Raw genomic sequence first — 13451 nt, forward strand, 5'->3', positions numbered from 1 at the left:
CTATTATAGTATTTATTAATACATTTTTCATTAGTCTGCCCTTTCACTACATTTGTATCATATACTATGTTCTAAACATTGCATTTTGGATAACGAGACTATAGTAGTAAATATGATGAACAATGCTTCTTATCTTGGAATTTAGAATCTAGTAGTAATAAGTAACTATGAATTTGATGAGTTTGTCAAATATTAGGAGATGGTGTTATACACTTGGAGTGTGTAATCAGAGGAACTACCCTGGTCTATGGAGGCAGGATGGCTTCCCTGAAACAACTTTGAGCTGAGATGTGCTAAATGAGTAGGATGTGGAGAAATGATGAAATGATAATCTCTCAGAAACTGGGATCTACCCAACTAGGTCAAACTTTAGAGAAATCTAAGCACCCTTAGATGGTTTATTTTCTTTAGTAACCTAAGATATAAGTCACTTCATTCTTCTACCACAGTTTTGCTCAAATATGTGATCAAACAGTTTGCAATGTGGATGAGCCTTGGAAGATTTATACTAAATGAGAGAAACAAGACACAGAATGCTACAGATATAATTTAATTTTTATGAAATTTCTAGAATATACAAATCCATAAAGATCTAAATAGGAGATTTCCAGGGGAGGGGGGATAATGGGGAGTTAATGTTAGTAGGTATTGAATTTCTTTGAAGGGACTGAAAAATAACCTTAAATCACATAGTAGAGGTTTTACAAATATTTAATAAAATAACATTTACTAGGGGTTGTGGCTCAGCAGTTGAGCACTTGCCTAGCATATTTGAGGCATTGGGTTCAATTCTTAGCACTGCATATAAATAAATGAATAAATAAAGGTTAAAAAAATCATTTAATAAACAAATTCATAAATTCAGGGTGGTTATAACAGTTTATGACCATAAAGTGATTATGCTTCCTGAAGTTACAATCAGCCCACAGACATCATGCATAGACCTTTAATCTCAGACCTGGGCATTCACCAATAAATTCTCTTTTTTTTTCTATTTTCATTTTCATCATTTTTTTTTTTTTTTTACTTTTTTATTTATTTATTTTTTTCTTGTACCATAGAATGAACCCAGTGTCTCCCATATGCTAGGCAAGAGCTCTACTACTAGGCCACACCCCTTCTTTCCCTGCTTTTAAAATCTCCCTAAAATGCCCATTCTAGCTTCAAAACATGAAGTCTTCTCGTGTCACATCCCATGTACCTAAGGTTTTAGGCATGTGACACCAGGTCCAGTAAAACATCACTATTTATGGGGAACCTAGGCAGAGAAACGGCTTCAGAGGGGAAGTAAAGGGGGAAGGAAAGAAAGTGCATATGAGGGAACCTCGGCAAACATCATAGAAGCTCATAGTTGCATTGTCGTAATCCAGAAACACCCCGACCCGACCCTGAGGCCTTTGCACAAAATGAGTTACAGATGGAGAGTTGGTGGAGAGACTATAGTGATTGTTCTTCTTCAAGGAAAATAGGAGAAAAGCTTTCTCCCCTTCAAAATTGTCTCTTGTCATGGAATCTTTACAGACACCCAGCACCCAGTTGGAGGCCTTTGCCACATCCACCTCCCAGTAGTGTCTACCAGAAGTAAAGGCCTCAGCACCCCATGCAGCATAACTCTCCACACTCTGGGGATCTTCAGTTGCACCATCATCTCCAAATATCATATTTCTAACTTCCTCAGAGAGGCTCATATAGTGATTGGCCCATCCTTGAATCGTTCCATTATTCACTGCACAAAAAAACAAAAATCAGGTCAGCAAAAGTCATTTACCTGTCTTGGGGCAAAAGTTGTCTACCCAAGGAATCTCTTTATTTGTCCCTCCTCTAAGGAATGGTAGAGAACAGAGAGAGTTCAGATGTGCTCATGTATGAAGAAGGGTCACTATCACCTCTATAGCACCCAGAAATATTCACACTGTAGTGCCAAATGAAAGAAAACCAAAGGTATCCTGTGCTGTGTGAAGGGGTGATTTAATATCTACTTTTGCATGGTTCGTTTCAGGACACACCCAAAAGTCTTTTTTCTTTAGTAAAAACTCTTCTTGAGTGTTTTTGATACCATTAATAGACATCACTTTCCAATTAATTTGCCTGCTGCATTATCAAACAATTAATTTGGTAGAAAGCAACATCCGCACACTTTACTGAAAAGAATCTTCTGATTTATCCCTATTTGTTGAGAGCATGGATTCACTCTAACTTGGGTTACATCCTTCTGCTCTCTAGACCTCCTCTCTAGTGGGGCAATAACATGGCTGGGTCATGTTCACAGACCACTTAACCTTCAGTTGATTGGAAATCCATCTGACAGTATTAAAATTGCTCTGTTTATGGCAAATTAAGTCATTTTTTGTTCATTAAAACTTGGATTTTATAATAATTTCTATGTACTCAATGTGTATCACAAACATATATGGGATGTAGAATAGATTAAGAACCATCAGTACCATATTTAAATCTTCAAATTAGAATGAACTGAAATAACACAAAATATCCATTACTGCTCTGAGAAGTAAGTTTTGTATATCTTAATAACCATAATACTTAAATGCTTTTCCTCATCTGGTACTCTGTATCAGAACTAAAATATATATCTGAGCTATAAGTTAATAAGTGTGGTCTTTATTATTGTATTATGACTAGGCAGGGAAGGAAGATAGAAATATTTTGGAAAACCACATACCATCTTCATGTGAGAAAACTAAAAATGGTAGGCAGTTGATTGTCAGGAACCCCCTAAAACAATTAAGCCTGGCTGCCAGAGGACTCACTCTTACCTCTGAAATGGTTCAGCATGTCCAGGAGTCCAGTGATGTGCAATGAAGACAGCTCTGGGTTCACTGGATGGGGCTTCTGTCTCTGCACCAACTCAATACTGTAAAGAATGATATCAGTTTTAGGTTCAAAACCACAGGTTAACCACAAGATCATTACAAAAGTACCACTTTTTATTCCAAGATATTTCATCAGAATTCTCCCTTTTTGGTGAATTAGGTATATGTTTTATTCAACCCTCTCAGGGACATAGATGCTACTTTTTCTAAATTTAATGTATTAAAATCCAATCCCACTCCTTGGTTTATACCCAAAAGACTTAAAATCAGCGTACTACAGTCACTTAGTCCCATCAATGTTTACAGCAGCTCAACTCACAAGAGCTCAACTCTGGAACCAACTTAGATGTCCTTCAAAAGATGAAAGGATAAGGAAAATGTGATGTATATACACAATGGAATTTTACTCAGCTTTAAAGAAGAATTACAATGTGGCATTTGCAGGTAAATGGATGGAACTGGAGAATATCATGCTAAGTGAAATAAGCCAATCCCAAAAAATCAAAGGCTGAATGTTTTCTCTCATGAGCAGATGCTGATCCATAGTGGGGGGTGTGTATAGAAGAATGAAGGAACTTTGGATTATGCAGAGGGGAATGAGGAGAGGGATGGGGCAGTGGGGATGGGAAGGATGGTAGAATGAGACAGACATTATTATCCTATATACATGTATGAAAAAAATTAAAAATAAATAAAATAAAATCCCCTTCTTTTCAAACACTATTAACTTAAAAAATCATTGAGTGTCATTCCCTCAAAGATCCTGAGTATCTTACAAGAGCAAAAGTTCAGACCAAGCCTTTGGGACTTCAGTTCACAGAAGTCACCAATGATAGAGTCACTGATTCCTAAAGAGGAATGTTCCTTAAACAAGCAGCTATGATCATCTCTGCCCATTGAGGGGATCTGTTACAGTCTGGCAGCCCTGATCCTGAGGGTTCTCAGGCAGCCCTTCCCTTCTGAGATCTCCCCACACCTGTGGTGTGCTGTGATGGAACAGGATCTGGCATCTGGTCATTGCTACTCATGGGAATGAAGGTCCCTCCCCTTCCTATCCTTAGGAAATATTACCCTTTTCTGTCTTTTCTACCTTCTACCTTACTAAAACAGGCTGCTTCTCTGTGATACCGTAGGAAAATCTCCTTATCAAGCTTTTGTTGGGGCTTGGCTGGAGAAGATAGAATGAATGGGTGAAATTAAGCCCAGAGTGTCAAATCATTTCTAAGTATATTTGAATTCACCCACATAAGAAGAAAATTACTGAGACAAAGAACATATTGCCTCAGAGTCTCTTTTGAAACAAAATATTAAATAACCTCAGAAAAAGATGTTAATAATGGAACACATAAATATTCACTTCTTCAATGAGAAAACAACTTTCTCATAAATCAGAGATCATTATTATAAAACTCACCTTTCAAATACATCCTCTAAGACCTTAAAAGAAAAAAAGAAAGTAATGTTAATAATGAGAACACTATACTTCTCCATACCCTCTGGTATTCTTTTCTTTTCTGTAACTTTTTTTTTATTCCCCTCTGAGAAATCACCTGAAGCTATGTTAATAACAAAGCCCTAAGTAAACATGAAAGACGGTCTTGATGTGCACCGAGAGGATGGAGCTTAGAAAGGGTCTGTGCAGTGATGCAACAGGACCTAGGTTCCCATGTCCCTCATCTCCCAGTCTTATTCCCAAAGAGAGATCTGATGACGTCTGACAATTAAAACTAAATGGTAAACTACTTGAAAAAATAGTGCATGAAATTGGGTACCAAATTCTGTCCATCTTGCCTAGGAGAGGGGCAAAGCTTCAATTGCTTTCGTGCAGGATAACAGAGTGGTGATGGATTTGAGAAACAAAATTGAGTATTTCCTCAACAAAGTTAACCTTCCTATGACCACTGAGTTTTTGAAAGATTTCCCTGTGGGAAGAGTACTCTTGATAACACAAAAATTTTGTCTTGTGTTATCTTCTAAAAGGATTTTAAAAACTCCCAAGATTACCAGAATATACAGAAAGAAGTGATTGGACAATGATAGGAGTGAAGGAGCTCGTGTTGCTCAGCTGAGCATAGTGCTCTCTGCAGGCAACACTGCCCAGACAAGGACTTCCGTCTCTGAGGATGGACCCTCCCTGCTCACCTGGAGCAACTCCATGTCGGGCTTGTGGCACATCTCAGTCAGCTCCCTGTACATTTCCTTCAGCTTTTCTCTGTATTGGACCATTCTGATTTTGCTGTCCCTGAGTTCTTGCAAAATCTCCTCTGCCTGTCTACCTAGTGTCACCAGTTGAAATTGCTCCTCCTCAAAGAGAAACTGATGCATCATCTGATATTGGGCTTGAATCATGTTCTTCCTTAAATCCATATATTCCTGCAGAGATATTCATTTAAAAGGATTAAATGTCCTTACTCTCAACAGAAAATGTAAAACTTCAATTATTAGTCTTAGCATCAAGCAAGTACATCATGCACTTCCTGTCTCATGCCTGCAAAGTGTCTTAAATATGTACTAATGCTGTCTACTGCCCTTTCTGTTTCTTGCCGTCCTCCTGTTTAAATCAAGACCTCTGAGCAGTCCCAGGGTATCTCCCTATGATGTTTTTCCAGGGTTCTTATGCATTATATCCTCTTTTACTTGAATCTTCTCCCTTTTCTTTTATTTCTTTGTCTGATTCTTCTAAATATTTTTAAATAGTTACATATACACAATGTTATACATTTTAGAAAACACTCCACTTTGACCATAGTAGAATTCTGTTTCCCCTCTCTTTTTCACAACTAAGTAGTTCAGTACTGTCTTTCCTTAATATCTGGGAAGATTTATGTAAATATTTAAAAACAGACTAGGAATACCAGTCATACCTCATTCACCCCATATACTAGCATTGTTCACATTAGCATGTGTTGGCCAGTACATTTGTAATATTACCAGAAATCACTGCTTTTTCTGAGAGGAAAACACTATTATTCAGTGATAACTCAAATTTAGCTGAGAGCATCATTTCATTCTGCATAAAAAAAAAAAAGCGAAAACCTTTTTGTACTTACCAGAAAGGACAGTGATTTGCTAACTTCCTCATTTAGATTATCTTGCATCTCCTGAGTCATTTTCCATAAAGAATCCATTTTCTTCAGAAGCTTATCCTGCAAAATAACCATAGGCTTTAGTGATAGGGAAGACAGTATTATTGGATTGATCCTTATGAGTATTGGAAAAAACAGTGGTTGGGAGAACAGTAATCTTGAGTTAGAAGAGAGTCACATTTTTACAAATTAGTCTAATTTGATCCTACAACTTGGGATATAAGAAGCAACAGAAACATGAGTGTTTGAAGGGAGTCTATAGATAATACAGTCCATTTCCTGAGAAATCAGTGTTTACATAACCTCACTATGAAAGTGTTCAGCCTGCAGTAAAAGAAGCCCATGTTTTTAGTGCTGCCCATCTGCTCTACTGCTGCCCCATTCTACGTTTTTGGAAAATACATTTATTTTTACTTTTTTCTTTTTCTGGTATTGCAGATAGAATCCAAGACTTCACACATGGTAGGCAAGCATCTACCACTGAGCCATATTCCAGTCCCTTAAAAAAAAAATACTACAGGGTCTTGTTAAGCTGCCCTTGTTGGCTTCAATCTTGGGATCCTCCTGCCTCAGTCTGCTGAATAGCAAGAATTATTGGCCTGGCCCCCATGCCCTGTTATTTGGACAATGATTCTAGGGGAACATTCAAAAGCATGCAACTTAGTAATGATTACAGTGTTAAATTGTTGAACATTTAAAGGTACATATACATCTTTAGATTTACACTGAAACATCACCACGCCCAACGTCTGCATGCTCATCTGCCTCATTATCATGGGTCCTCATCTTTCTGATCTGGCAGCTTCTAAGTTACTTCTCAGCCATCACTCACCCTGCACTCCTCCGCTACCCATGACTCGGGGCTGGGGCTGTGGCTGTGAACCGCGTGTTCGGGTGAGTCAGAGTAGGGCGCACACAGCAGGCTCTTGTCAACATCGCTGAAGGTCTCCTGTGCCTCCCTGTGTGCGGTGCAGAGCTGCTCCCCAGAGCTGCTGTCGGGGCGAGGCGTGGCCTGTCTGGCGAGGGAAGCCAGCTTCTTGAGGACGATGTTGGTGCTGAAGTCTGCCTTGTCTGTTATTTCCCTGCACTCGGGGCAGCACCTTGGCGTTTGGGCTTCGTCCCAGCAGAGCCAGAGGCAGGGTCGGCAAAAGCTGTGCCCACAGTCAATAGTGACAGGATCTAAGAAGTAGTTCATGCAAATGGAGCATGTGAGTTCACTCTGGAATTCTTGGAAGATATGTGAATCCATGTTTCTGTAAACAAAATACATAGGGTGGGGTGAGAGGAAAAATGTTTTCTTCCGCCTTCATAAAGGAATAAGAAATATGAAAGGGCTTTGGATAGTCCAGCTTGTTCCCTTGAGTTTTACCTAATCTTTCTATTAACTTCCTGCAGTACAAACCAAGATATGGACAATATAGACAGGATGAGTTTGTTCTACGACACAAATGACAAAATGAGATGAGCATGAGCTTCATTTTTAACACCAACTTTCTCAACCATTTGGGCAAGTTTAATATAGGAACAAACAAGAAAGATTAGGATGAGAGCAGATTTACTTACAGTAGCTGATCGCTCCGGCGCCCGTATAAAATATTTTTCTCTCTCTGACACAATAACTGTAACAAACATAGAGAAAGTTAGCATTCATTCCAAATTTCTATGCTCTCTGCCTCTCAACCAACAGATATACTTTTCTTAAAGATAGTTAAAAGTTTTGTTTAATTCATTTGAAGATGACTTAATTTAATCAGTATTATGCTCAACTTCCAAATCCTGAAACTACAAACTATTGAATTTATGCTTCTAATCTTATTGGGCAATTTCTTTCAAAAAATATAATGCAAGCAGGGTATTTTGATGCATGCCTCTTATCCTACTTACTCAGGAGGCTGAAGCAGATGTTTAAAAGTGTGAGGCCAACCTCAACATTGAGATTCTGTCTCCAAATAAAAAATAAAAAAAGGTTGGGATATAACTCAACTGTAGAGCAACCCTGTGTTCATTCCTCAGTATAAATAATAAATAAATAAATAAGTAAATAAAAAGTTTTAAATTTTTCAAAATTAAAATAAAATGTAAGATTGGGGATGTAATCAGTGGTATAGCATTTGCCTAGCATGTGTCAAGTCTTGAGTTTTAGCCCCAGTACTGAAACGGAAAAAAAAAAGGTAAAAATTTTCTGTTACTTCTCATTAAAAAAAATAATTTTTCCCAGGATCTGTTCTGACTATCAGAATGCCTTCCTATATTGAGATGATGGACACTCATGCTTCAGTAATAATCATCAACAATTGATCCATTGTTAGTTTGAAGAAATCAACAGGTGAGCCCAGTGCTATAGTGAATGCCTACGATCCCAGCTACAGGGGAGTCTGAGGCAGGAGGAAACTAAGTTCATGGCCAGTGTGGCACCTTATTGAGACCATTTCAAAATTAAAAGATTTGGGGTTATAGTTCAGTGGTAGATCACCCCTGGGTTCAATCCCCAGTACCCTCACCCAAAAAATTAGTGAGAGTATGTTAACAATGGTAACAATGGTGCTTTGCTCTCCATACTAGAGTTTAGAGACTATCCTTCAGTTTGGAGATGCAGTTAATGAAGCATGATCAAATTCATCTTAACTTCTCGTATTTTTCTCTAGTGATCAAGTACGCACGACTTTGCAAACTTCTACAAATTTATTGCATCTATTGGAATAGTTTTCAAATCTAGTTTGCAAACTGAAGGTTTTAAAGAGAGAGCAAATAGAACCTTTACATCAAGGGTTTTACACTCAAATTTATATATTATACTAGATTGATTTGCATAAAGACTGTTACATGCATACAATACACTGAATGTTTTAAGCATTTTATGGTTTCCAAAATTGATAAAATACAGAAATATTTTATTTAAGACCTGAAAGTCTAGTAAAATACAAGGTAATAGAATCAAAATTACTCAAATAACTTAATGGAAACCAATATTTTATAAATGCTCTGGTTATATATATTTTAACCAGGAAAAAAACAAGTAGGATTTTTACTTGGACAAAAGCCAAAAGTCAAAAAGTAAATTTAAACTATTTTTATGAGAGATAGTAAGCTTGAAATCCTTTTCTATAAATTCCCAATTCACCTGAGTCAGCTATGGGAGACCTCAGGTCTGGAAGTTCTGGAAGATTCCTCAGTTTCACTGTGAGCAGTAACTCTCACTTCTCCAAAGATCATCAACTGAAAATTCAGTCTGCTCCTTGTAGGTAGAGGAATGCTCCAGACAAGAGTCCTCCTTAAATACCTGTGGCTCACCTAAGACCACACCCACTGTGGGCCTACCTCTTCTGAAAGTGGTGGAAATGATTTATTAGATTACACTGATTAGATTTATGAAGTAGAGGAAACAGCTCTGATGAGATTTGGGGTCAGATGCAAAAAAGGTCACGTGACGTAGGTTTTGCAAAGTGACATTTTAACTGAAACAATTATTTTATTAAATAATAGTTCATTCTACAGCCAACATCCTCACAATTTAAAAAAATTTGCTTTCTTCCCCTACTATTTTTAAAATTTGAAATCTCTGATTTTTCTTTCTTTCTTTCATTTTTTTTGTACTTGGAATTGAAGCCAAGTGTTCTTTACCACTGAGCTACATCCCCCAAACTTTTATTTATTAATTTATTTTTTTAATTTTATTTTGAGACAGGGTTTTGCTAGGTTGCTTAGGGCCTTTTTCAGTGGCTGAAATTGGCCTCAAATTTGTAATTCTCCTGCCTCAGCCTCCCAAGTCACAAGTATTACAAGTGCATGCCACAACACCCGATTATTTTTCCACTACAGATATTTTACAAATGCTCTAGTTATATACATTTTAACTAGGAAAAAAATAACAAGTAGTTTTTTACTTGGACAAAACTCAACTAAGCTGAAAAGTAAATTTAAACTGTTTTCATGAGATAAAGTAAGCTTGAAAGGCTTTACTCTAAATTCCCAGCTTAATAGTCAGCTATGGGAGACCTCAGGTCGAGAAGTTCTGAAAGATTCCTCAGTATCACTGTGAGCAGTAACTCTCACTTCTCCAAAGCTCAGCAGCTGAAAATTCAGTCTGCTCCTTAGAGGTAGAGGAATGCCAAGTTAAGTGTCCTCCTTAAATGCCTGGGGCTCACCTAAGACCACACCCACTGTGGGCCTACCTCTTCTGAAAGTGGTGGAAATGATTTATTAGATCTCACTGATTCTGTTTATGAAGTGCAGTAAACAACTCTGATGAGATTTGGCGTCAGAAGCAAGAAAGGGCACATGACTTAGGTTTTGGAAAGAGACCCATTTATTTATTTATTTATTTTTATTTTTCATTTTCTTTTGAGACAGGGTCTTGCTAAATTGCTTAAGGCCTTACTAAACTGCTGAGATTGGCTTTGAATTTGTAATGCTCCTAGCTCAGTCTCCCAAATCACTAGGATTACAAGTGTGTGCCACCACACCTGGCTGTTTTTCTACTTTAGATATTTCATTGCTCCCTCAAAAAATGTTCACTGAAGACATTTTTGCTTTTTGTTTTAACTGAGGACAATGTTCTAAGAATAGGGAATAAAATTATAGTGAATGAAATAGATAGTCCCAGTTCTGCCACAAAATAAAGACCAGAGAATGAACTGCAGTGGTGGTTCATGCAACTTGGGAGGCTGATGGAGGAGGGTTGCAAGTTAGAGTTCAGGCTGGACAATTTAGAATGGAGGAAGGAGGGACTGTATAGAGGGAAAAGAGGGGTGGGAGGGTGGGGTGAAGGAAAAAATAACAGAATGAATGAAACACCATTACCCTATGTAAATGTGTGATTACAAATGGTATGCCTTTACTCTATGTACAAACAGAAACAACATGTATCCCATTTGTTTACAATAAAAATAAATTAAAAAAAGAGAAAAGGCTGCAGATGTAACTCAGTGGTAAAGAATTCTTGCTGAACGTGAATTTAATACCCTGCATTCAACTCCAATAATGAAATTAAAAGAGAAAACAAAATGAACCTCCCCACTCAAAAGCATTTTAGAATCTCTTGCAACTACAGGTCAGATTGACCACTGTGATGGGCTGACAGATCTGGCTCCTTGAGAATGTTATAGGCCAGACTCTAAGGGAAATGAGTAAACAGACTCCATTTTGCTCTGGGACTCCATGTTATATAGGAAATAAGTTTCTCCCATGGGAACACCCCACCTCTGTGCCCATCATCAGTTACTTGGTGTGACATGTTTAATAACATACAATGGCAACTCCTATGTAGTAACCAATATACCATGTAAACGGTAATTGTGTGGATGTAAGCAACCATTCTTTAGTTTGTACCTAGGTAAGGGTCAGTTTGACCCACTTCCCCCTCTGTCGATGATCTCATGATGTTAGTTTGTATTTTTGAATCATAGCAACAGACACTTATGATTGATATGATTTTTGGTATAAAAACTCCTACAACACTGTGGTCGGGGCTGTTCTCCCAATAGTCATTTTTTTGGGGCATTGTGTGAGACAGTCAGCTGGCCAGCTTAATAAAGACTCTCAAATTCGGACTTCTCAGTGGTGATTGGTCTGTTCTTAAGTTGCACCCCATAACACCACTACAATATTCTTTCTTTCATGATTTTCTACCTACTGAGCTTGAAAAGGAGTTACCTATGTCAAATAAAGAAATTTCAGAGAAAGTACCTGGACAAATTTTAATTCCTTCAACAAGAATTGGATTTTAAAAAGAAAAAAAGGATTTGGGTGTGGTTACCCCCCAACCCTGGAATGATTTCCAGCTACATGGGAGGCTGAGGTAGGAGGATTCTAAGTTTGAGGTCAGCCTATGTAACCTAGTGAGACCCTCTCTCAAAATAATAATAAAGTGAGGTCCCTTGAGCAAATCTTACAGGTAGAACACTTGCCTTTATTGTGCCAGGTCCTGTTTTTAATCCCCAGCACTGGAAAAAAAATAATTGGGCATGGTGGTACCATGCATTTGACCTCAGCTATGGGAATGCAGCTCAGTGGTAAAACTTCTACAGAGTTTGCTGAAGACCTTGGGATATTTTTCCTAAGACCCCCAAAAGTTTTTTTTTTTTTTTTTTTTTTTTGGTGCTGGGAATCGAACCCAGGGCCTTGTGCTTGCAAGGCAAGCACTCTACCGACTGAGCTATCTTCCCAGCCCCTCTACTCAACTTTTAACAAATGTTTAGTTTTAAAAAGACAGAACTGTGGGAGAATTTAGTTAAGGACTTTCTTTAAAAACTGGTATGGAGTTTGGCAGTGAGATAGATGTAAACTTTACAGCTCACCCACCTTGCGTTTTTTTTTGTTGTTGTTGTTTTGTTTTGTTTTTTTGGCATCTTCCAATATTTTGTTTCTATAAAACCAAAGTGACATAGGAAATTTCAAAGAGAAAAATTAGCCCTTACTCAGATGGACAGGTTTTTAAAAATTGCAGAAGGGGTAATAATAAGAAATATATATATATATATATATATATATATATATATATATACATACACACACACATATAATTATTTATATATTTATACACATATATGTCCATAGTCATGTAGTAATAAGAATGATGAAGCATTATAAATCATGGTGTTAGAAGTCTAGTAAATAATTCTACTTCAAATAGAGCAGTCTCAAGTACTCTTCAGTGTTTTTCTTGTTCTGAATTTTTTTCATGTTTTTTGTTTGTTTGTTTGTTTGTGTTTGGGGTACTGGAAACTGAACCCAGGGTTGCTTTACCACTGAGCTATATCCCCAGTCTGTTAAAATTATTTATTTTGAGACAGAGTCTTATTAGATTGATTGAAGCCTCACAAAATTGCTGAGTCTGGCTTCAAACTTGCAATCCTCTGGCCTCAGACTCTCTAGTAGCTGGAATTACAGGCATGTACCACCATGTCCACCTCTGGTCCTCAGTCTTAAGTAACATCTGGTGTATGTTATCAGAGTTGGAAAGGATTAATTAGAAGCTCAGCGAAGTGTTTTCATACTTGATTTTCTGAGATAATCCCATCAAGTAGTCACATTAGTAGGCAAACAATTTATTCTCTCCATACTTAATTTCTTTTTATTTTTTCTTTTTTAGACTTAATTTCTTTTCTTTTTAAAGCTTAGTTTCTTTATTCATAAATTAGCACCTCAGAAATGTTCTGAGTATAATGAACCAGGATTATTGTAGTACCTGGAACATAGTAAGTGCCCTATAAATGTTTAGCTATCTTTAAGACAACAAAATCCTAAAAGATTTTAAAAGTCATTTATATACAGACACAAAATTTGTTATACTTTGTATAATCAATCTATGACAAAGAATTAGAGCAACAGTCCTTAGTTGATCCTGGCAACAGAGACCTCTGCAGTTGTGTTGTGAGGCTATTTATTGAATGTAGTCGTCCTTTTATGGTTATGAGTCTGAATCTGCTCATACTGAGAATCTGTGCTAGGTGAACCACTGTTGTTGGTTTGGGTGGGCTGCTCATTTACATCTTCTCCAGAGGGATGAAGGAGAATCAAAGAATTCGAGGGCAGA

At 37.4% G+C, this 13451-nt stretch overlaps 1 protein-coding gene across 1 annotated transcript; it reads right to left on the minus strand.

Moving 5' to 3' along the window:
* Positions 1 to 1247: 1247 nt before the first annotated feature.
* Positions 1248 to 7166, minus strand: LOC124960352 (tripartite motif-containing protein 64-like). The gene is made up of 5 exons (XM_047519084.1): positions 6750 to 7166; positions 5882 to 5977; positions 4941 to 5204; positions 2775 to 2865; positions 1248 to 1726 (listed from the first exon to the last, which is right to left on the minus strand). The coding sequence occupies exons 1-5, from the start codon at positions 7164 to 7166 to the stop codon at positions 1248 to 1250; spliced, it is 1347 nt and encodes a 448-aa protein (XP_047375040.1).
* Positions 7167 to 13451: the final 6285 nt, after the last annotated feature.

Source organism: Sciurus carolinensis, chromosome 11 (genome assembly GCF_902686445.1).
Source record: "Sciurus carolinensis chromosome 11, mSciCar1.2, whole genome shotgun sequence".
In the NCBI taxonomy this organism is placed as follows: domain Eukaryota; kingdom Metazoa; phylum Chordata; class Mammalia; order Rodentia; family Sciuridae; genus Sciurus; species Sciurus carolinensis.